General features: G+C 38.6%; 1 protein-coding gene across 1 annotated transcript in view; it reads left to right on the plus strand.

The window, feature by feature from the left end:
- PREP (prolyl endopeptidase) overlaps window positions 1–26078 on the plus strand; it is a 104716-nt gene that overhangs the window by 38911 nt on the left and 39727 nt on the right. The window contains exons 8-10 of the mRNA XM_082047852.1: window positions 11585–11776; window positions 21149–21346; window positions 24742–24845. Coding sequence (XP_081903978.1) covers window positions 11585–11776; window positions 21149–21346; window positions 24742–24845 — 494 coding nt within the window. The remainder of the gene's footprint in view (window positions 1–11584; window positions 11777–21148; window positions 21347–24741; window positions 24846–26078) is intronic.

Consider the following 26078-nt stretch of genomic DNA (forward strand, 5'->3'; position numbering starts at 1 on the left):
ATTAAGCTAGCCGCTTGGAAGCCTAGTAAAAAAATCAGTATCCTCTTGTTGTGAGCATCACAGAGCTGATTCATGAGTCACTGACTCAGAGCTCTGAGCAGAGCCCCCCTTTCCTCTTCTGGGGGAGCGGAAGCATGAGAACAGAGAGGAAAAGGAAAGATATAAGGCAGCCCGGGGAGCAGAAGAGGTAGCTCTCATTATAACCTCTGGGCACACAGAAACTATGAAAGGTTGCTGTGTCTTCTGGAACGCAAAACTTTGAGAGGGATGGCAAGTTGGGAAGCACGGCCCTGGTTGTTGGGTTGGAAGGGATTGCACTAGCCAGGAAGGAGCTCAGCGCACGTTTGTAGAAGTTAAAGGCATAAGGAGTTTGGGGAGAGAGGAGCTCTTAAGCTTGAGTGCTGACTGGGCTGCTTGGAGACTGGCAGTTCGTGTCTGGTGGGAACAGTGGGAAGTGGTGGGAGGACATGTATGCAGGAAGAGGAGCTGGTGTAAAATATTTTAGAGCCACTGGCTTGGAAAGATGCAATAAAAATGGAGAAAAAAAATGAAGTTCACAATTTGCTGGTTGCTTAGTTGTTGTCATCTGGAAGGGCTTTGTACTGAACTGGCAGAGACAGGTTGCAAGAAGGAATTCAAGAGCAGGGTTATCAGCCATAGGAATTTTTATTTTGTTCCTTTATTTAAAAGGTTTTTCTTTTTTCCTCACATTGAAGAAAGCATGTATATGGCTTGGGGGCAAGTGGAGAAACAAAGGTCATGTTTGTCCACTTCCTGTTGAAAGTAGGTTTCTGTGGACTTTTGTATTTTAGTTTAGTCTTGCCATTTTTAAGACTCTCTAAAATAAAAAGCAATGAACAGTGCTATATACAGTAACATCAAACGGATGAGTCAGTATGTGCTGCGTAGCCTGAAAATGTGGATCAAAACCTTTGTAATGAAAAAGAACAAGAGAAAAAGGATAGTGAGGAGACAGTAGACATCAACTAGAAAGTGGAATGTGGTGGGAGGGAGAGTGCTCTTCATTTTTTGAAAGACTTTTCTGTCATTGAAGTAACTTTAAAAAAAAAAAAAAAGGATTAAAAAATCAGTATTGAAATAAGGCCATTGTATCCTAGTTCCCTAATGAATAGGGAGAAAAAAAAAAAAAACAGTTGAGTCTCAGAAAATATGTAGAAGCCTCAACAACAGAGTGTTTACTTTAAGAAAACAGTTTAACACACAGAATCACAGAATGTTAGGAATTGAAAGGGACCTCGAAAGATCATCTAGTCCAATCCCCCTGCTGGAGCAGGAACACTGTTTCATATCCCTTAAGTGGCAAGTCCAAAGAGTTTTTATTTCAGTGTATTTTTTTTAATTGGAGGCAAATCATTAGCAATAAAAGTAAATAGTTTGCTATTTGGGCAAGGAGATCTTTATGCTACCAGTGTCCAGCTGGACATGACATTTATAAGTAGTATTCACTATGAAGTGTTTCTTAAATTATGTATTTGTGCTTTGTGTATATTAGAGAAAGCGCAGTGTAAGAGAGAGATCACCTTTGGCTCTTGTTTTTCTGTTGCTGTGTTCTGCTGCATGAGGACATATCCTTTGTTTTGAGAGAGTTATAGCTTATATCTCTTCTGTCTTTTGAGTGATCATCCAAATTGAAGTAAAGTAGAAGCCTTGAAACCGACGGAAAAATCTCTGCTCATAAAAATGCTTTATTTCTCTCTTTTGGGCTAATCTTCGATATATCTGGACATATCTAAGCATTTTAACTCACAGGAATAAATATTGCCTCCTTACATTTATTTATTTTTTAAATTGCAGGTATATTAACTTTCCATCATCATTGAATAGGCTTCATCCATCATCCACAGGATGAGTGGCACTGAGAGCACAGTACAAACACAACAAAGTTGCGTTCCTTTCAGGGACATCTTAATACCTCCGCCCCAGTATTGCCTCCTCAGATGTTCATAAATGAAGTCAAGTCCCAAGAGACTAAGAGATCTTACTTTCAAAGCGAGTCCACATTGTTTGAAAATCTCTCTTGCCTTTGGAGACCAGAGAGAGACAATTAAATTTTTGTGGCTATGAAGAAAGAGGCAAAAAAGCATAGCTGCCTGGCTCAGAGTGAGACCTTGAGAGGAAGCAAAGTGTTACATGATTCAAAAAGAAATTAGATTCTGATATGGAGTAGATGACTGAGTGAAGGGCTGTGCTGTGCCATTCATTTCCAAGGATACATTATGAACAAAACACTGGGGCCCTGAAACTATCTCTTCCAATTTGAAACACATTGTGTACCGTGAGATTACCTGTCTTCTATCGAACATAAAAACTATTGTGGATTGGTACTGTGACAGACTCCAGAGTAAGTGCCCGGTTTTCAAAATCTCCTCTCATAGAGGATACTTGAAATGTGGGAGCCTTTGAGTGTATGGATTTTCAGCGTCTGAGAAGACTCTTAAATAAAAGTTTGAAGGATCTGACTTGCTTTAGTGAGTCAATATTCAGCAATGAAGATGTGCTTCTGCATGAAAACTCAATATACTTTTTATATGGTGACTGCACCCTCAACCATGCAACCTTGTGCAATTAAGCTGTTGACTGGTATGAGTAGCTCTGAAAATTAAAAGATTAACCTTCATCTGACTGTCAACATAAGTGTTACTTTTGCAGGTTATAAACTTCTTTCTGTCACCATATCCACCACCATGCCATTGTTTGTTTTTGTTAGTATTGTGGGACACCAGAAAAGGATGATGACTATATATAAACTGTTGTCATCCTAAACACCTTGTGGTTCCTGTCCTCAAGGTCTCTGTGATAATGTGAAATTTTATAGTAGTGATAAAACTTTTCATATTATTTTAAAAAAGAAATTCAGCTCTATTTAGCATCCATGGTAACAAGCACAGAAATTCTGAGATTAAAAAAGATTGACATTGAAAACATCAGAAATAGCACTATCTTTTTCCTTAAAATTACTTTTTTGTGTCCAACTGCATGGTTAGTTACTAAATTAATTAGTTGTTAGACTAACTATTTTCTAGATACCAAATACCGAGAATAAAATGTAAGGAGGAGTAGCTACACACAAGTATAATCTGTCAGCCCCTTATGTTTTGCAGCTGGATTGGTCGTGGGTTGTTTGTTTTTTTTTTTTGTTTGCTGCTTATTTAAGCAAGCTGCTGGTAGAGCAAAGCCAGAGGTCTCAGAAGGACTAATGTCTGTATAATGGGGTAGCTGACTCACAATTTCGGAGTACTTCTGAAAAGGGGTCTTCAACAGTTGGCAGGTACAAATCAAGTGAAGATGCAGAGTTCATGCAGCTGCTGATAGGGGAAGGAGGAAGCGAGAGATTAACATCAGTGTGGTGGCTCAGGGTTTGCAGGTGAAGTATTGCTATTTCAGTTAGAGATAGTGTAGCTGGTAGAAATCTAAGCACTGAGGTTCTTGAGTAGCTTTATGCTTTCAGGATAGAGCTGCTGAGACAGACTGGGGGGGATGGGCACAATGCATCAATGTATAGCCACAATCTGCTCTTCTCAGCTCTCATTTCATATAGGAAGTTGCTGTACTCCACTATCGGAATGCTGTGTACTGCAGCTGTTGTAAAGCGATCTCCATTTTTTTAACATACTCTGAAAGATGACAGCAGCATAATACTACATTTTCTGTTATATCTAAATATCCAACAGTCATCAGTGTGAGATACAGGCTGCTCTCTGATATGGTGAGAAATATAGAGGGAATACACTCAATAAGTACTTGTAGGGAATTACAGCCATGTGACATGCAGTAGTTGAACATTTCCTTTCTTGGATTTACCCTGTACACTGTAACAGGCAAGAAGAAAATACCAAGGGGAGAATACTAAGAGAAGATGTGTGTACTAGAGAAAACTTAAACTGCACTATGAGATTTGGTTTGGTTTGTTATGCCCCGTGATGAAGGGCTTTATATATCCTGTGGTTAAGATTTGTGGACATGGAAAGAGTTTGCCAGGTACCTCCAGCAAGTGAAACAGCTTCTCAGTTAAGGATTGACAGTCCAAGGGCAAAAGATATTTCTCTGGTGTAGCAAAGGTCTTAAAAACTTGACATATATATGTGTCTGTACACATAAAAAGAGAGGTACAGGTATATACAAATACCAGTATACCAATGTATTATAGATTTTAAGCCATTTTAAATGTACTGCAGGCTATGTAGGTAAGTTAATATTGAAAAATGGAATCTGTGAAAGATGTAGATTATTCTTCTTTATGAAAATAAAATTTAGGGAGTAAGAGCTTTCTCTTCAATGGGAAACATAAAAAGCAGAAATTGAGGGAGTGACTGATTTTAATCTGTTTTCCTGAGACTGGAAAAGAAAAAAATAATCCACTAACAGAGTCCTAAATTGTAGAGTTTAACTATTGATTTCCTTTTAGAAATGAAGATGAAAAAAAGAATCCAGAGTTCAAAGAGTAAATACGGAGACTTTATAAAATTTACCTTAAAAATGCAGTGAGGTAAGAAGGAAATAGCATGATGACTTAACTAAAACCAAGATTTTTATCTTCACAGGATTTAAGACCTTACGTGGAGACACATTCATTTCTGTTTATAAAATTTTCAGTAAAATATGTTCTTCTCTTACATGAATGGGGAAAACATAGAAAATGAAAGTAAATAAATTGAAAGTGCTTAATAATGTATGTACCCATGTGACATCTGGTTTTATAAGGCTTTTTTGAAACTGAAAGTGTTAAGGCTGTGAAGTTATTGTCCTCCTATGTCCAACAGCACACAGAATGTGCTGTTGTATATATGTGTATGTTGATTAGCCTGTCAGTAGCAAAGTATTTAACTAAACCAGCATGTTTCTCTTCTGTCTCCCATGCTGCTAGTATTGAATGCATTGATCATTCCAGTTTAGGAGTTTAATGTATTATAATTCTAATGTAAAACATACATAAAACCCATATGCCCTAAAGTTACAGTTGTGCATGTAGATAGATAATCTAAGTGGATGTTGATAGATACATATATATGGAATCGCAAAAACAGAATTACACTGTTTTTAAGGCTTTTCTGTGAGCAGATTGCATTTAAAGGCATTTTGGGTTTGATTTGTATTTTCACTCTGTTTAAAAAAATCTTTCTATTGAAATAATTGAGCAAACTATCATCTTTAAGATAAAAGACGAATTCCAAGTAACTGTTGAACAGCTATCAAAATTAATTCAACTTAGAAAGTCATGCCTGTAGCTAAGTTGGAAGCTCATTTGTTAAGGCTGAAGATAACTGACTGGGTTGGTTTGGTTTTTTCACATATTTTTAACATTCCATTTATGATTCAGAGACACATTATGCATTTAAATTTCAGTGCCTCCTTGAAAAATCAGTTCAGAGTAAAATCTAAGAGTTGAGAAATCATAAACTTTCCTTGAGTAGTAGTTTACCTGTTTAATGCATGTAGCATAATGAAATTTGGTGTTCCTGTTCAGGTAGAAAGCCTGTCCCATCATTATGAGACAAACCTCTTGGTTTACTTCCCAGGCATTATCTTTCATTTCCAGGAAATATGTCTGTCTTACAAAAAAATATGATTGACAAGCTAGAATGGAATATAAATTTGCCGAAGTTAACATTTATATCTTCACCTGATAGTTTTGACTGCTAGACTACCTGAAAAAAAGCCAAATGAGAGCGTTTACCTTGTTCGTATAACTTTATTCCACAACATCAGATTAAAAAAAAAAAGTACCAGTAGCTGATCACTAAGCCCTGTCTCTCCAGCCAGCACAGCTGAGAGGTTATTTGCCACTAATTGATTGTTTGGCTTTTCCATGAAACATGAAATATGGAAGGAAGTATTGAGAACATTTTGTGAACTGATGAACAGTGACTCTCAGCCACTCTATCCTTTCTGTCTGAAAGAGGGTTGATAACAGGCTTTCTCTGATCGTTCTTCCTGTTATAATCAGTTCGTTCAAATTAGCTTTTCCTTCTCCTGTAGTTGCCATCGTTCAGCTACAAACCTGCTCCATCACACAGAGAGCTCTCAGCAGACCAATGAATGTTTGACTGTGTTCAGATGCCAGTACAAGATTGAGGGCTTAATCTGTGATGCTTACTGACATAATTCCCCTACTGTGGATCCAAACATTTTGTTTAAAAGTTCTGTCTGTACACTGTATGTTGCTTTTGTCCTAAACATTGCAGAAGAAGGGCTAGCTGTGTAGGATTATGATTTTCTGTTGTGTGGCATGGCTTTAGTGTCCATGAAATAAAGGTTATAAATCCTCTACCTGCAGTTCCTATAGTAATGCAATTATTTGATGATGGATAACTGGCTGGTATAAAGTACATAGGCAAAAGCATCTATAGCTCTTCAGCAATGTGTTTTAGTGGAAGGACTGGCAAAGAAAAGGATTAGGTTATAGCAGCAGTATACAGTAAACTGTCAAGATCTTCAGCCTCATGCTTTTCTCATGTATAATAAATGTCTCATTGTATGCTTATGTGGATTAAACTCTGAAGTCTTCAGTTACTCTGGTGTGAAGGATCAGGGTGCCTGGACCACAAGTGCCACTTCTCAATGACTGTCTTCAAAGACAGATCTTCTCAGAGGGCTGCTAGTTTTTCACCTTCCCCCTCCCCTCCTTTCTTTTAAAGAAGTATGAGCTCAGTGCCCATCCTTTGCCTTACTTTTGGAGGGGTTTTAGAAGTAATAACTTATAGATGTATTGTTCTTTTTATTAGTAAGAGGCTGTTTTTTCTGGGTTTGAGAGTGAAGCAAGAATCCTTTACCTGTCTCTAGTTGATGGTAACCAACCTCCCATTCATGGGCCTTGGTGCCCTTTTTGCTGGAAACCTTCAGAGATGGGGAGGAACTGGTTTGCATGAACTATTTGGGAATCGACAGACCATTCCTGTTTCTGAGACCCTGTAGTCCCTCACCTGTTTTGATAACTGGGTAGAAACATGCATGCCACATGACACAGTGCACACAGTCACTTTTGGTCAGGTTTGTAACCAACAAGAGAGTATCCATCCAGTCATATGATGGGTTGTGTGCATGTACGTCACGCCGTTTGGTAAGAATGGATGTGCTGATCACATGAGTTTGCATTCGTGCGATGGAGAACTGACTGTGGTCTGTGACCCATCTAGGTCCAGCATCCTTGCTCTGACAGAAGATCTGGGCACCACAGCTCCCTATCATGTATTGTTTTACACACTTTGTCATGCTTCTGTGTTTTCATCTTTAATGTAAGGCAAAAGGTATCTTCATGGGTCATTTTATATGAAAAATATATTTTAGACCTTTTATCATTACTTCTGGTCTATTTTGAACCTCCGTTTCCTGCATCTTGTCTAGCTCCTGGGAAGACTGTCAGTCATCTACCACTGCAGAGCCCTTTCCAGGTGTCTCTTGTATTAGTGAAACTACATAGTTCATCTCTGTATCTCCTTAGCTATATCCACTTGTATAAGGCATCTGCTTTTTTGACTATGGCTGTGTATTCATCAATAACTCCACTGTTTTTCTTAGCTTCCTTGGGAACTGGTGGATGAGTTAGTGTTACAACAAGTTACTTGGGAGGCTTTGTGTTGTCCCATCTAGACTGTGTGTAGATATCTTAATTATTCTTCCAGAAGTTATAATGTGAGTCCTCCATGATCAGCTGCACTCTCCCACATCTGCACTGCATGCTAAATCACTTTTTTGCTTACCTCTGATTGCTGGAACATCCTCTTCTGATGCTTAGATAACAGCTCTCAGCCTGGCTCATTCAGCTTCTGTACAAGTGTACGCTGTTCCACCTGTACAAAGAACGTGCTGTAAGGAAGTGAGCACCGCTTGAGGCTCTCAATGTATAGTTCACTGTGCTTTTGAATGTTTGACCAGTTACTATAGAATCATCCATCCTAATTCAGGCCAGGTGAAAGCTGCACACAGGTACCTTTCCTAGTATTCAGCAGTCACGCACGTAAACAAAAGACGCTAAGGAAAGGAAATTATACTTAATCTACTTGCACAGAGTTTGAATTGGAAATGCATGTCTGTGTCCCTATCTAGGCAGGCTTGTAGATGTATTCTTGACACAGACAGAATCTTTGATAACGGATGCTTTACACTTCAAGTTGTGTTCATTCAAGCGAAGTCTCCTCATGTAATATGCTGTCTTTAATAAAAATCTGCCTTGTCCATTCCCATGGGCCTTTTGGGTACCACAGGAAGCAGTTTTATGAAACAAGCAGAGCCAGATTAAGCAGTTAGTGCTGTGGAAAGGAGAGTTGTCCCATCTCCATAGGCTCATGGATCACCTAACATCATCCCCTCCTGTTGAGTCACCTGTCTGACCCTGTGTTTAGGTGATTGCACTCGCTAATCTGTCACAGGGGAAAAAAATGTATAGTAGAGAGAGATTAGTTTTCTTCTAGGTTAGCTAATTTAATCAGCTTTACTGTTCACTCAGGCAAATGCCCAAACCAAGCGTGAAGGTGGAGACATGCTGATGGAGGAGGAGGAGGAAATGGGAGGGTGCAGCGTTGCTGCAGTCAAGCTTATCTTATGGCTCATTGCTAATGACAAATGTTGTTGCTCCTCTTCAGCCTCTCTCTGCTGCTGCCTTGTGCACGCTGGCTGCCCTGTGCACAGTGACACTCCTCTGCCCGGCAGTGAGCTGCTTCAGGCAACAAAAGAGAAAACTTTGTTTTGTGGCATAGTTTTTGGGTTTGTTTTTTTTTTTTAGTCATTTTACCCATTGAACGAGCTCACTTCTGGGGCAGATGAGCAAAACAGAAGCAGTGAGCTTGAAGTAATGTGAAGAAGGACAAATTCCTCTGTGGTGACAATGAGGCGTCAGCTCAGCTCGCAGCAAGGACAGAGTGCTTGGCGTGGGGGCATTGCTGCACCAGCGAGCTGCATGGACCTGCTCTCCCTTCTGCTGCCACTGGTGTGACTGGGGATAAATGGTTCTCCCGACAATCACTTTTTAGCCATATTAGCACCCAGAGAACTGGCTGTGCTGGTCACCAGGCTGTTACCCCTGGCCCAAAGGAGGGCTAAGCAGGGTGCTTGAAGGTAATGCTAGAATATCCCTTTCACTTACGGGCCGCAACTGGATCAGCTGCAACCAGCTGTACAGGTGCATCCTCCTTTGTCTGATATCTGCCTCACTGCAAAGTGTTTCTTCCTCTGATTAAAGATCTACAGCACATACTCTGTACAGTAGCAAACATACCTGATCTCATACTGGTCTCTTTCAGCTGCCTGTAATTGCCTCGTTACCACCTTAACTTGGACTAGATATTGGCATATTTAACCACTTCAGTGAGACCAGGGTTTGGGGATAATTCATCTGCAATATTTGTCTTCTAAGGACTATATAACATCCACTTTAACGAGATGAAAGCTCTTGATTTTGTAATAACAACTTAGTGTATCCCTGTAGAATATCAACCCTTTCACTGTTTTACTACCTGCTCCTTTGGGAGCGGATGAACAAGTTGCACAGCAGCAATGTAAATCCGTAATGTCACATTATTGTCCTTTTTCTTAGTGGAATCCAACTTTTCTTGCAGTCATGTAGACTGGAGTTATTGTGCACATTTACCATTTTCAACAGTCTGGGGATTCCTTTTTATGAAGTCTTGTTCTTCTTTAGTAGGATGGTTTCATTTCATCAGATACTGGAATACAAATGTTCCAATATTGTTATGGTGTTATACTGCAGTTAAGTTTTTATTTACTAGAACACTTGTGTGTGTGAGTTGAGATCTTAAAACAGTTTCACTAGCGTATATCAGAGTTTGCTGTAGGCTGGATTTTCTTTGTTTTCCCAGGCATCAAAGCAGGTTTTTCTCTGTAGAACTCTGAGCAACTGAAGGGACCTAGCAGGATTTTTCTTCAACATAAGATCTCTTGAGAAGGACAAAACTCTAGACCTCAGTGGAAACCAAGATTCAACAAGCATTTGGTTCACTCAGAGACAGGATACTAAGTTGGCTGGATTGTCTGGAAAGTTTGTTTTACAGCAGTATAAAAAGTAGATTTAATTGGCTAATCTATTGCTTTACATGAAGAGACAGGGAAAATGTTCTTAAACCAAAACATCAATTAAGAGATAGGAGCTTTATGAATGTATGAGGTCTGGCTATCCTCTCTAATTACATTTAATGGGTTTAAAATGAGCTTTGCCATCTCACTGCTTCCTCAGTTATTATTTTCTTTTTTAAAACTTAGAGTAATTACAGGTCAGCTATGATCTACTTCCATTATTCTACTCAGCTTTTAATATTATAAAATAATCTGATGTGTTGACACAAACATTATATTATGGAGTTTCATGAACAGATTTATGCACAGTTAATATGGTTTTACTTAAAAGCGAAGACCCAACCTTTAGTTTTGGGAAAGAGGCAGGGTGGGCCAAATGTTATTTTAAGATATAAAAGCTTTAATTTGGCATATCAATAAGGATTCTGATTTTTCAGCATAGCTGATGTATGAAGTTTGGCTGATAGGTTGGGTTGTAGATATAACAAACGTATTACATAACTGATCTAGTTTTGCTGCTTTTTCTTTCTATTAGCCTCTAAACCTATTGCAAAATATTCAAATGTAAATAAAAAGTAGTGGAATCTTTCAGTCCCAAATCCAGGCTGAGTCAATACTAAGACTGTGGTACAGACTGAGTAAACTGAGGCAAATCATATTTGAGAGAAGTCCACCTCCGTTAGTTGAGTGTGATATTCTAGAAGGTCGATAGGGAAAATGCAATTTCGTTCTTCACAAGCCCAGAAGTTAACAATTTAGCTAACTGTCTGTAGTTGTCCTTTGGTGGTGACAAGCTTCTGCAGAACAACACTTTAGGAGTATTGTTTCTGAATCAACAGGGAAATTCCCGATGCTGAAGTTTATTTTACTTATTCAAATAGCATCTTTTCTATTCCGTGGGAAACTCCGAGCTTTTAAGGAGAATGGAAAACTTCCCACTTTAAGGAAAATTTTTTCTGAAAAAAAATTATAGAATTTTTTCTGAAAAAAAATTCTATAATTAAGTAGTAATCTGAAGAAGCTATTGAAAGTAAAATTGAGCTCAAAAGCTTAGTGCAGAGATTTTGACTCAGCTACAACTCCTCATTCCAAGTGTATAGAAGTGGGAGCTTGTGAGCTCCATTGGCAAGAACGTGATGTGGTCCGCGTTGTTGGCTCCACAGCAGTCCGTGTGGTAGAAGCACTTCTGTAGCAAACACCTGAGATTTCCAGCAGCCCCTCAGGAAAGCTGGTGAAACACTAACCATACTTCTGTGAGTATTGTGTGCATATTTTGCTAGAAATTCCTCAAAACCAGTATGTTAACATGTCTGTGAATGGGCATTTTCCCACTGCAGCCTAGTAATCTGGAGAATCCTTTGAAAGTTCTTAATACTCAGTGCATATTCAGCCCCTTCCATGGCTGTATTTCTTCTGGTCATTGCTGTTGTTCAATGAAGAGCCTACAGCAACTGTCAGGAAGACTTTGCCCTCAGTTGTTAACAGATTTTTTTGTTTCAGGAGGTGAAGAATTTACATGGTATGTTTGATCTTGCAGGAATTCTTCAATGGGTGAAGCTGATAGATAACTTTGAGGCTGAGTATGAGTACGTCACCAATGAAGGAACAGTGTTCACCTTCAAGACAAACCGCCATTCTCCAAATTACCGGTTAATCAACATTGACTTCAGTGACCCAGAGGAATCCAAATGGAAAGTTCTAGTCCCTGAACATGAAAGAGATGTTCTAGGTAAGAGTTTATGTCAAGTAAAAGATTTTCTGTTCTGCTTTTTTCAAATTAATTCAGAAAATAGCCTATTGAATGATCTTGTACAGACCTTTTTTTTTCCCCCCCTGTGTTTAAACTTTGTTTAGGATTTGTGATTAAAAGACTTGCCGAGACCTGAAAGATCCAGAATCTATTTCTCTCTGTCTAACGTCCTGTGTGGCCATAGTGAAGATGCTTCATGTGTCTTTGTTTTAGTTCTGTGTTTGTAGGAATTGAGGGCAAAGTATTTTCCTGCTTCATGTCAGTATAGTAAACATTTATTAGACAGTCACAGATTACAGCAAGAGGGACTTTGTAAGCAGAAGGAAGGGAAAGAGCAAGTCTGGCAGTAGTGTAGCACACTGTGAATTGAGTTGGTCAGAGTTTGAGGCAGGATTTTCTGGTTTTCCTGGGATAAGGGAAGACAACTGTTGAAAAATGGTCTCAGGAAAGCTGAAGGACATTGAAGCCCCTAAGCATAAAAGCAAGCTCAAAACACAAATCTTTGGGTTTGATATAATTAAAATAAAGGTGTATTTTTTTAATCGCATTTTTGGGGAAAAACTTAGCATTAGTTTCAGATAATGCAGAAAAACCTCCTCTCATCTGTTTTTGACAGATCCTCTGTGTACATTTATGTAGTCTGCTCTCCACACAGTGCAAAATAGTATTATGATTTATCTGACTAGCAAAACTATAGCTATTCAAAAAGACTCAAACCTTTTTTTTTATTAATCCATCTTTATACAAATTCGTTCACGTTTGCTACTTTTCTGGTGAAGAGCTGCTTTGTAGGAGTAGAATTCTTTGCGTGTGTGTGATTGATTTGTTTGTTCAGCAATTTATAAAGTGGGACCGAGTTGAAGAATTGACTTAGAGATGGCAAGTGTCCAAACAGAATGAGACAGAAACATGTGATTGACATGAAATGTGGTTACCGTGTGTGGATTTACCTGAGATGTGGTCTAGACAGCCAAAGGAGCTTTGACCAGTGGCTGTATAAGCACTGGCTATATATTCCTTCCTAGAAAGGTAAAGGCCACATCTGTTCTTCACTACACTGCAGTATTTAGCTCAACTCCGTTTTGTTTTCATTCTAAAGGCAAAGTTGTTCTGAGTTCATGTTTGTGCACGTGCAAAAAAAAATTTTCATGCATACAACGCTCCTTTAATGGATTATACGTGACAGCCTTGACTATACAAACATAAGAAGAACAGTATTTAGAAAACTGAAAGTTCAGATAAATGGGTTTGCTGAGGGCACTGGACTTCAGACTGTAAACATAACAGGCATTCAGCTCTTAAACACTTGAAGGCAAACATCATCTGTCATATAAAACCATCAGAGTGACTTTCAGAAGTCTGTTGTGTGTCACTAAGCTTCCACTGTATTTGAATGTGAACCCAGAGTAGGCAATCATGTCCACTTTTCTCTCTAGCTTTTTAAAGTGCTACGTAAAGGAATCAGATTAAATTAACAAATAAAAATGTATCCATAAGAAGATAAGTAGATCTTAGCGCTACAGTAAAGTGAGTTTAAATTGTTCATTTGCTTCTTTGTGGCAGACACTTGCAGATTAGTGTTGTATCCTCAAAACCAAGATAAGGGAGTTTTATCATGTTTGGGAGGTTGTAGCCCTGAATAAATGTAAGTAAATAAATAAACTAAACACATTCACTTAATGAAGTCAGCAAGCAAGCCAGTCTCTATGTCATGTTGTTTCAATCATCCCAAGATTTTCTTTAGAAAGATGTAATTATAGCAGAAAGCAGTTAATAATTCATTGTCTTTAAAGCCTTATAGTCAAGCGAATTCGATTTTGTGTGATGCAGAGATGACAATGTAACGAAACGCCTTCTGCAAAAGCTAGGACAGCAGTGATTCAAAAGGTAAATGAGTGTTGCTTCTTGTCCAGTTTTACCTATGTGTGGGAGTGAGTCTTTACCCAAATGTAATTAGCTGTGTCAGAATTTCCTTATAAACATTATAGTTAGTGATGCTCTAGGTCACAATAGATTTTTACTGGAATATATAGATACTCAACTCAGAGATCTCCTATTCTGGTGTGATCTGCCTGGTAGCCATAGCCTTCTTCATTTCTATGTGTTGGCTTAGATTCAGTTTCATAAAAGCTGGACCATGCGCATACAAAAATAGATTTATTTATTAACAATAAATGCAGGTTTGAGAATTATGAAGCTCTGGCGCTGTCTGTCAATGGCAAAAAGAGAAATTCCACAAAGTCTCGTAATACATTCTTAGGGAAGATGCTGTAGCTAATATAATCTAACAAAGAAATAAACACACATCTACAAGGCAGTGTGAATGTCAATTGGTTTCTGCAACATATTATTCAAGATAGACTTTTCTTATTGGCTTTAACCTTTTTGTTTTCAGAACTGTTTATAAATTAACTAATTTGGGAAATACAGGGAAAAAAGCCAAACATATTCCTGCAATGATGTTACACACACACACCTCACTTCACAACCCCCAGCAGAGATTTCACACAGAGTTGAGGTAAATGTACATCTCTCTCTGTGAGCTGAGGGGAAGAAATAAGTGACAACTATTTTAAAATCAAATTTAAAGAGGGCCTCAGAACATATCGGTGTGTGATGAGACTCATTTCCCCCCTTTGGGAGTTTGTTTATAGAGTGTTACTTTTACTTTTCAGGGACTCTAAAAGAGAACCATAGGAGAGATTCACATCTAATGTTGAAGAAGTGGTTTAAATGATCATACACCTGCAAGTGGGTGTGCTGAATTAGGTAAAAGGCAGCTATGAAACAATAAATGCAGACTGATCATTACAGACACTTAGTCCTAAGGCATAGGATACATCTGCTGTCTTTAGAAGGTTAAATAATTCTGAGAACTGTGACATCCCAAAAAGTGCCCAATACCGGTGGAGCGGGGCAACTTAAGAGTAGCAGTTATATCCAGCCCTGTACTTGTGACAATGCGAAGAAAAGGGAACTGCTGGAGAGAGTCCAGCACAGGGCAACAAGCATGATTAAGGGAGTGGAGCGTCTCCCGTATGAGGAAAGGCTGAGGGAGCTGGGTCTCTTTAGCTTGGAGAAGAGGAGACTGAGGGGTGACGTCATTAACGTTTACAGATATATAAAGGGTGAGTGTCATGAGGATGGAGCCAGGCTCTTCTTGGTGACAACCAGTGGTAAGACAAGGGGTAATGATTTCAAACTGGAACACAAAAGGTTCCACTTAAATTTGAGAAGAAACTTCTTCTCAGAGAGGGTAACAGAGCACTGGAACAGGCTGCCCAGGGAGGTTGTGGAGTCTTCTACTCTGGAGACATTCAGAACCCGCCTGGACACCTTCCTGTGTAACCTCATCCAGGTGTTCCTGCTCTCCTGCTCTGGTAGGGGGATTGGACTAGATGATCTTTCGAGGTCCCTTCCAATCCCTAACATTCTGTGATTCTGTGTGAAAAACAGAATAGATCTCCTGAGTAAGGAGAGCTGAGAAATAAGGTGTATTCCTGAATGTGTCAGAGATGAGGTGGATGATCTTGAGCAATTCCTTGAGCCTCAGTTGGCCATTTAACTAGTAAGGGCAAAACTAGCAATGCTTCTGTGCCTTGTACACATCTGCACATCTAAACTCAGTGCATGTAAAATGCTTCCCTTCCCTCAGCTAGAATGTGCACTCCAAGTAAAAAATAGTAATTTTCTTAATACCTTTAACCTGCTGGCTAATTCATAGTTTGAGAAGGGGAGTTACTGCAACTAAAGTGTTGTTGTACTCCAGCAGTGTCACAAAGATTTTTGGCTGCCTTTTTACAAATTTAAACTCTAAAGCCAGATTTTGGGTCACTGTCTTATTCACACCTGAAGCACAGCATAAAATATATATATTTTTTTTTAATTCCAAGGCATTCTTTCAGATTTTATTTAATTCTTTTGAATGTAGCTTACACTGAAAAATACAATGTGGAGACAAGATACTGAGCAACCAACCAGAATCATCAAATACATTGCAAGATAAATAGCTATCTTTTGGCACTATAGTGAAACCAGGAGGGAAAAAGTCTGGAATGAGTGCCATGAAATTGCTGATCCTGCATGACAAGGACGTGCATGGGTGTGAGTAATCCCTCATGTTCATCTCAGTCATCAGGAAGCTTGTGCACTCTGTTACGCTGTGGTGTTTTTCGGGGTACCCATAGCTTTGCACACCTGGGAGTTTTGACTTGCAAAGCCGGTGCATGTCCTGTGTGTGTGGCTGTTGTGTGTGTGGCCGTTCTGAGGAGCTGTTGTGTCACCTTCTGTGTGCAGCCCCAAGGCATCACCCTGCTGGGACGGCTGGCACAGGGGAGTACAAGAGAGGAGGAAATTAGCTGCAACACAGACAATCAAATTGCTAAGCTTCTACTGTGAAATGTGGAAAAAAAACCCAACAACAACAACAACTGGGATGTGGCTTAGCTCTGGTGTATTCCAGCAACAAAAAGTACCTCCTAAGATCTGGCCAAGCCAGGTACTGTCCCTCACGCACTGTGGACATGGGAAGAGAATGTGGTTCAGATGCACATCCCTGACTGAAAGTTTTGTTCTGCTTTTGTGGCTTTGTTTAACTCTGTTTACCGTGGAAAACCGGTGCTGGTCACAGATGACTGAAGCCTGTAGGTTACTTAAGGAAATATCGCTCCTGATCTTCGCAGCTTCAGAAGAGCTTTGCCCCCTTGATTCTGCCTCTCATTTGTGTGTCTCATACTGAGAGGATGTGGAGTATAAATAAAATCCTCATCTTGTTGAAATTGGTTGGAGCTTTTCCATTAGCTTAAACATGGCAGACTGTTACTGGGGATGGTGTCTTCGGGAGAAGACATATGCCTTTTCATATGTTGTGAGGGTTCATCAACTTTTACTCACATTTCAGAACGATTCATGTTTTATTATGGAAATTGCTCAAGCTTTGCTTGCAAGTCTACCCGTAAGTAGCATTTGCTGGTGGTTTCAGATGATTTTAACTGAGATCAGGATGGATACCTGTTAATCTACAGAAACACTGAGGTTTATGGTTGCTGTCTGTGATGACCATAGAAACCAAAAGGCCCTTCCAGGTCTATTTTGCAGCTAAAGCTTTGACAGTCCATTAAAATATATTCATTATTCATTGAGTGGACACACAAGCACACTGTACAGCAAGTGACTCAACAGTTTCTGCTGAAGACTTATGGCTACCTAGCTCATCTAGCTTGGTGTGTTCCTCTCCATCAACCTTTCAGCCTGTGTCTGTCAAAGCTTGTTTGTACAGCTGGACACTTAACATGCTGTAGCTACTGCTGCAGAATGAAAGGTCAGAACTGTCATTAAGTTATTAACTGTCTTTGTTTAGGGTTAGTGGCACAAATATTTGCTTTGAGAATTCAAACCTCTTTTTCCTGAAACTATTTCAAAAGTTGTTCATAGCAACATGTCAGGTGCTGAGTTAGTGACACATCTTTGCTACTAATGAAAGCTGTCAAAATAAAATAATTTTTGGAAAGTAGCAGTATATTTATTTCTAATAGGTTGAATGGATCATTTCTTCTAGAGATGGTTGAGCTCAGTTTTCTAGGCCTTGGTAAGAAGTATAATTCCTTTAGCCCAAATTTAGCTTTGAAGGATTGTGGGTAACCTATTGTAATCATCAAAGTGGTCACAGTCATCTTCAGAGAGAATAGGCAGTACTAAGAATAATTCTTCACACCTGCTTTCAGCACCTACGAGTGTTTCCAAGTGTGTCCATCTCTCTCTGATGCCTGAACCGAAAGGCTCAGGTTTGTAAAGGTGACCTCTACGTGTTTGTTGCTTAATAAAATACATCCTTTGCCTGATGGGTATTGTAAGTAGGCGGGTTGTAAGTATGCTGGAGAACAATTTATACATTTAGGTGTAACTGTGAGAGTAACTGCTGTGTTCATAGGTATTAACTGAAAATAAACTACCCTAAACTTGAGAGAGGTCTCAGATGGTTAGCTTTTTTTAAAAAAAAAATACACTTGTGTGAGTGAAACCACTCAGCAAGCAATGCATAGTATCCCAGAGCAGCTTGCAGTCAAAAAATAGCTCTTGTTAATAATTCAGCATTGTTTTAACTTTCTATGTATGTAAGCATTGGTTCTTAGTGTCTTCTGCTCTTTCAAGTCTGTTTCAGTGTGTTGCTCTGTTTTGAATTTTTGCATTTCTTTGTAACTTCCATTACTCTAAATTTTGGAGGCAGTTAGCAGTGCACCAAAACCAGTTATAAGACAGGTATTATACACAGAAGCTGTGTTCCTAAATCTCATGGAATGTTTTAAAAACATTTTGTGTTGTCTTATCTGTTATTTTCACCTTGCTGAGAGCATCTCATTAGTAAACCAAAAGAGTAGCAGAGAGTTAATAATGCTGCTTCCTAGGCAAGTTATTCAATAGCACGAATCCCCTCGTAAGCCAGCAGCCTTACCCATGGGCAATTGAATCTGTTTAATAAAAGAGTAATATCTCTTCATAATATGTAGGCCAAAGTAATAACGTACCTTGACTTTTAATGAAAGCATCCATTAAACTGCAACACTTCATCAGATTATTAGTGAGGAATTAAGGGTCATCACAATTTAATTTTAAAATAAAGATTGCTTAACTAGCATTTTTGCTGAAGCAAAACTACATGCTTTATACATTTGATCTGAGAGTATCTCTAATCCATTTTGTGTAACTTTAAATGTCAGAAATTTTTGAGAGTAAAAAATAGGCATTTTAGTTACAGATGTTACTGAGAATGCCAATTGAGTTCATGGTCAGAGCAGTTAATTCTGCAGGCAAAAATGCTGTGTTACTGTAGGGATGCTATATTTTTAATTCATGTTTTATAACTGGTTCATTACTATAAATGTGAACGTTGTCAGATTTGTGCAATGACACTCATAAATATTTTTAATGACCACATATTCTCTTTGTTCATGCAGCCAAGAATGATTCTATATTTCAAAATACATAATTGGATATAACAATTAAACTTTATCCTGTTCTCCAGCATCATTTAAGAAATTTCAGTTACTCCAGAGCTAAAATTACACATCAATTACTAATTTATAAACAGTGTTATGCTGTGCTGTATCTTTATTTCAGGTCATGGCTTCATGGTTGAAATTTCAATTAGTGTTGTACTGTGGGGCTTTGGTTTGAAAATTCCCAGATTTAGGCTAGAAGCTCATGAAGTAGTTAGTCTCAGGGGGAAAAAATGTCAGTGGTGGTCTTTAGGAAGAGGAGAGGAGTAAAACTTTATTTTGGTGTTTATGTAGCATAAATTCATATGGCTAGAAAGTCAAATTTGTGTTAAATTTCACCGGTCCTTCAGGAACAATCTAAAAAGAAAGTAGTCTCTATTGAGCTATTAGGATTTGAAGGTCTTTCGAGCTCTAGGGGGTCGTGACAGACCTGAGCTGTATATGAAAACAGGGACTGTTAAAGGAGCTAAGTGTTACAGAATAACGAGTTCTGACCTTCAATGCAGAAAGAGCTTCTCACCTTTAGTAGAAGGGGCGCATCATACAACTCGGGACTTTTGTTCTGGAACTTGAATGTGCAAAGATGCATTTATAAGACTATCGTCAGTACCTCTGTGAATTCAAATTATTTGGTTTTACAGGGCATTGGGGAAACTGGGAAGAACTGTTAAAATGTGAACTACATAAAATACTGTAAAACTGAAATTCAATCAATTTTGCCTTGCGTCTCCTCTTTTTTCCTCCGATATTGGTCTTTTAAACTCCGTATCTCTTGATGCTAAATTACAGCATGCCTTAGTCAGTCCTACCTGATTTTTCATGCTCATTTGATTCCATCTTTTAGTTTTTTGCTTTCAGCAGGTAAAAGAGGGCATTGCCCAGTGCTGACACCTTGCCCATGACTTAGGTTTCCAGTCTGATTTGTCAGGGGAGAAGTTGCACTTACATAGTTGGAAGAGGACAGGAATCACCACCTCACCTAGCTCTGCAAATTAAAAAAAAAAAAAATCCCTCGTTCCCTCCTTCCTGATATTTTTTCTTGACTTTTAACCTTGTTTGTACTTTGTCTTGTTTGTATTTTATTTGTGAATTAACAATAAGTTGAAATACTTTTGTTGCAAAGGTTAACTGGTTCCTTAAATATTAAGGGAGATGAAGAGGTTTCAATCTTTTTCCTGTCTGGTTCAGTAAATAAACAGATTTGTCACTGAAGATCTAAAGCCAATGGCACAGGAGACAGGAGAGAATATGTTACACGATATATATTGTGGGTAAACTGGAGCCCTGAAGAGTTTCTACACTTCACAGGCTATAAAGATGGGAATTGAAGTGAGATGGTTGACAGAACTGCAGGGATTGTTTTAGAAATTGCCAGCCTTAATTTTTTTTTTTTTTTTTAATCGGTTTGGATTTTCCGAAGTATAATTAGAAAAAAATACCATTCCATGAAAAAGTTCACAGATCTGTGGGCTGGTTGTTGTGTTGTTTTGTTTTGTTTTTCTTTAATTCTTCTGAGGAGCAAACTCAGAATGTGAAAGGTTCTGTGAAGCAGAAGTTCTCATTCCTGCACAGCTGAGATGGGCAGCTCTGCTGGGGTCCAGGACTTTCAGGAGAGGCACAGAGGGAATGACCCTCTGCAGAGCACCTTATCCCTGGGTCCTTTTGCCAGACTGATTTCCCCATGCATTGTCCTATTTCTATTACCTGAGAGTCTCAAGAATGCTGTTTAACATTAGCTTCTTGAATAAACATATTTGGTTTTTATTTTAAAGGCATGTTGAGGATATCACCTCAGAATAGCCCTTTTCTTGCACCCAATAGAGCTTATGAGAATAGCCTCCTGAATACCTAGGCAATAAAAACAAAACCTCTAGGTTCTGTACTTTAATGTGCAGTGCAGGATCACATGTGCTTTTGTTCTTATTCATTTAGCTTGAGTCTAAATCATAGTCATTGTTTTGATTTTCTTGCATTTCCATAAGTATTGCTGGCACAGATCAATGTTTTGCTTGGGTTTTGCATTGAAATATGTGATATTTAGGTGCAGTATTGATGTATAAGCAACCCAAATGAATGAGCATCTTGGTTAAACAGTCTTTATTCCTGTGTCTGCATAAATTAGCTTCAAGCAACATGGTTAGCGCATTTCCAGAGAAAGTCAGCCTTTACTTTTAGGTTCATATTTTTGTTTCAGAAGGCAGGTGACTTTTAAAGAGTCAATGCATGCCAGAAGTTCCGGTGCATGTATTTAGGTATGCTCAAGAATTTTAGAATCAGATTGTGTCTGATTATTTTATTTCTTACCATTTTTTACTGTATTTTCTGTGGCTTTGTTGTTCTTTTCCACACTCTGCAGAATGGGTTGCTTGTGTGAGGTCCAGCTTCCTGGTTCTATGCTATCTGCACGACGTGAAGAATGTCCTGCAACTTCATGATCTAGCTACTGGTGCACATCTCAAGACTTTCCCCCTAGAGGTCGGCAGTATTGTGGGATATAGTGGTCAAAAGAAGGACAGTGAAATATTCTATCAGTTTACTTCCTTTTTATCTCCAGGTAAGATTGTTTTTTTTTTTTTCCCTTAGTTATTGTTCCTTTTCCTGGGACAACATCTTTCTCAGTTTCTCGTGTTTAGTAGTTATTTGGTATATCTAAGATGCAGATAAAGCCCTTTAGGTTGTGCACTTCAAAATGTCCCTGTCCTTGATCCATGAAGCCTAAGTAATATGCCTGGTAACAGACCTGCATTAAGAAATTACTCAAGACTGGCTTGTTACTCAAGACGAAATTGTAGCATTCTCACAGTTCTTGCTTCATACAGCAAGATGTAAGTTTACATATTCTGTTGAATACAATTGTTAATGTATTTAATGTGATTTACATCACGGTTTTGAAGAACATTAATAAAAGCCACAAAAATTATTTCTCTGACAGCTTTTTGATTAGTTTGTGCATGGTCTCATTCGAGCGTCCTTACTATCTGTCCTTACAACACCTGGTGTTGTTGAATTGCTGTAGACATCGGTTTTGTGCAGTCCTGCAAAGCCAGAGCCGTCCAAAGCATTATGCAATACCTGTGTGGCACAGCCATATCTGTTCCAGGATTTGGAATAGGAAGGGAGTTTCTACACAACTGTCAAGCTAGTATATGACAAGAAAATATATTTGCTGTTCTGTCCTTTTTTAAAAATATTTATGGCCCAAACAATCAATAGCTAATACAGGACAGGATTCAAATATGGAGGCGGGGGTAGGCTTCAGAATCTATATTTTCTTCCAGGGTTGTGAGTAATCATGAATCATGAGATAATCAAAAATGTTCTTACAGCATCTGACATATATTTTTGCCGTGTTTCATTTAGAGCACAGCCACATTGCAAAATGGCTGTATAATAGTTTTGATAGATTTGCTGGTTTTGCTAGATAGGATTGAGTGAAATCATCAAAATTATGTTTCAAACTTAGCAGATAAGAAGTGTGGTGAATTTCCTATTATGTTTACATAACCAGAAATAAGATAAATTATGTTTCCAGTTCCTTTTTAAACAGACTTCTAAACAACGTTCAGATCATTGCAGCCATTGCATCTTGGGAGTAGCTTGCTTTTACCTCTAACTTCGTCCCATCTTGGTGGTTCAAATAGTTCACTTGCTCACATCCCACTTTGTGGGCCAGAAGTTGCCAGTCTCCGTTAATCTCAGCTGAGCCAGTAGAGTCTCTGCAGCTCCTAAACTTGTGGAGAAGAGCCCAGAAATCTGTTCTAGCCCCTGGAGTGCCAACCAGCCAGCAATGAGTGCTCTCAGGGCCTGCTGGTTGCTTAGGCAGATTTTTTTTTTTGCCTTTTCATTCATGTGCTTAGCATCTACAGGGAATTCACCATGACTTAGCTCTTTTGGCTGAGGCAGAGCAACCTGGAATCTAGAAGAAAGAAGAAGGGAAGAAAGAGAGGTAGAATGTATGAGAATAAGGAAAAGGTGAGAAGAGCAGACCAGAGGTAATTGTTAGTTAGGTGTGTGGATATTTCCATGTAACCTTAATTCACCCTATCAGTAGAATAACCAGACAAAAGGTATGGGGATGGTCCCTGCTTAACTTGGATCTTCCTACTTTACTATTAGAAATTAATATAATTTGCACTTGGATTAAGTTGTACTATTTTGTTTTTTTTTCTAGTGAGAAACAAATTAACATATTGGTGTTCAATACCTACAACAAAAGTGATAGTAAACATACATAATAATGAATAATTATGAATGAATAATAATGATTAAAGCACTTCTGAAACCATAGATGCTGAGACCATTAATATAATTTTTGCTGGAAAATATGGTTGTCCCTTGCTCTCTACTCCAGTCAGGCACTTAGCTGAGCACTCTAGTATTTTGCATTTATTTAGCACCCAGCAAAAGCATGCAGGCCCCAACATTACTATTATTTTGGATATTAACTGCCATGCTGCTAAAATTAGAACAGGAGATGCAGTACCAAGGGCTCAATTGCATGGTACTGTAATATTAGGTTGATTGACTCCTGAAATGCAGTCTGTGACTGGGCTTGTGCTTCATCATGTGGTTTCCTAATATGCAGCTATTCTGCCTGCTGTGGGTATAACATTTGCCAATACATTACCTAGCTTGGGCAGCTGTATGGATGTCAAATGACTGCTCTGCCCCTGACCGCCTGGTGTGCTTTCCTTTGTGCTTTCACATCACTTTTTGGATCCTCATCTTTAAGGGAAATGCTGTTTTAATGCTTGTTTGTACCTGTCACCCTGCATTAGGTGTGCTAGTCACTTCATGACACATGAAGAAAAATATTCGCAGCAGATTAGTCTTACTTTTATTCCCCTATTAAGTCACCGTTATGGAATTAGACTTTATCAGTTATTAGCAATGTTGGTTTTCATCTGTGTTCCTTTGCCAATCTGTACCTTTGATTTTTTACAGTCTGTAAAAGTGATTTAATGAGGCAATTCCCTTGTATCAGGTGTGTTTCCTCATTATTTCATGTTTCAATATATTTTTTTATAGCTATAGCCTCTGTAATAATTACTTCTGGTTTCCTGAAAGTATCTAAAATACACACAATACAGCAGCATTTCAATCAAGTCCTTTCTACCTTGGTTATTTTTATTACATTGAGGATCCCTGTAAAGGGCTTGTTGCCTTAACTTTTAGTGTTCTTTTTCCTAATATACATTTACAATTTCACAGAGACCAGCTTCTGTTTAGTGTCTAGATGGCCACAATCTCTGTGATTCTGCCTCTGCTGCAACCTAGAAGTTTTATACTGCTTATAGACATACACTTTTCTCATGTGCACAATCCTTTGGAAATAATAGATGCAACTCAAGCAAGTGAAGTTGCCTTTAAACCTGCAGGATCAGGATGTAAAATAAATTATATGAGACCAAATTCTGTTCAGTTTCGTAGGTAAACTGTGCTAGTCTAATACAATTTCAAGTGAATGCTCAGCTCTTTCCATTATTTGGGAGTCCATTTCAATTGTAATTTCAGATTATTTTGTCATAAAGAGAAAAATGTTGGCCTGAGTGAAGTTCTTGATATATTTATTCTTAGTCTGGTGGGTCTGGAGATGTTTGAAAATGGAATTTTGGAACTTTGTTCTTCGAACTTTATCACTCTCAATAAGTGCTATGTAGCTTTATGAAAGCAAATCATTTTTCCATTTTGCTTGACTCACTTTGGATACCTGACTTCATATGGGCAGTGAGAATATTCTCTCTGTACAGAAAGCTTTTGCACCATTTCTAGATGAAGTGCATATATGTATGTGTTAAATTGTATATTAACTGAAAGTACGTGTCTGGAGGTACTGTTTTTCACCCTGCTGAGTTACATTTACCATTCATTATTCCATCACAGTGCCTAAACCAGCATCCTTTTAATGATGGACATACACTAAGCTGACAAACTTGCACTCTGTTTTAGGTATTATATATCACTGTGATCTGACCAAAGAGGAACTGGAGCCGAGAGTTTTCCGGGAGGTGACTGTTAAAGGATTTGATCCTTCAGTTTACCAGACAATTCAGGTAATAAACATCAATTCTGCTGTCTTGCTGTAGTCACTTATGCAAGAGTTGAACAAAATTGCACTTGGCTAAAGGTGAGAGAGATTAGCTTCTGGCTTGCAGGTCTCTGTGTGCTCTGAAGGAATTCCACTGAGTCTTGTTAGAGAGATTGGAAGATGCCACCGCTGTAACGGGGCAGACTCAATCCTCACTTGTCTTACATTATGAAGCAATATGTTCTCCATTTTTTCCCTTGTTATAGCATTCTTTGACATTTATTTTAACATCAAGCTTCTGCTTTTCCATGTTTATGTATTTCTTCCACCAGGGCAACTTGGCATGGCTCCAGTAGGCAAGTGTCTGATAGGGCAAGGCCTAAGAGGCAGTAGAGAAACAGAGGAAACTTGGAATAGCCAGTTATCTTCCCAGCACTTCCATGGTATTCTGGGGCCCACCATGGGAAGTGACAACGATAGATATAACACTTCTGTCCCCGCTACTCTTTTATAAAAATAGTCATGATTTTTGCCACAGGTTCATACTGTGAGTCTCTATTAAGACCTCAAGAAGAAATAGGGAGGAAAGAAGGAAATGCATCAATTCCTTTGTAGCTGGCATCAAATGTGAAATCCGCCATAGAATTGTGAAAGGTCATAACCACGATTATTTGGAAGGAAAGCAGGAAGATATCTAGTGATGTGAACAGAAAAATCTTGTTAATTCGTGCTGTCTAAGAATTTCCTATTCTGTCCACCTTTCCGAGAAGTGCCAGGGTATATTGTGTTCATTATGAGTCAGTGCATTGACACTTGGAGCAACTCACTTTCATAAGAGCAGGATTAGACCCTGTGCTTGCAGTGTAGAACAACTAGAAAAAGGAGCAAAAGATAAAAGCAGTTTAAAAGACATACATATATGTAATTAACGTTTCTAATGTAAATCTCAATAAAGCAATTATTGTACAGGTCTAACAGCTTTTAATATTAGATGTTTAAACAATTTGGGACAGGGACCCTTCCATTCTATCTGTATACTATCTTGTACCATAGAATCTGGGTCCATGGGATATTGCTTCAGTACTTAATAAATAGCAGGTTAGCAGTGCATTAATACTCTTTTAACTGTTTCCCAAGGTTCTAATGATTCATTGAAACTCTATGAATAAAGAATTAAAAGACAAACATATTTGTCCTATGTAGCATGGTTTCATGAAAAACAGGTGGTGTTAAATATGCCTGCTGCCTCTTGGGAGGG

The sequence above is a fragment of the Streptopelia decaocto genome, assembly GCF_964273445.1.
Source record: "Streptopelia decaocto genome assembly, chromosome: 3".
NCBI classification, from domain to species: domain Eukaryota; kingdom Metazoa; phylum Chordata; class Aves; order Columbiformes; family Columbidae; genus Streptopelia; species Streptopelia decaocto.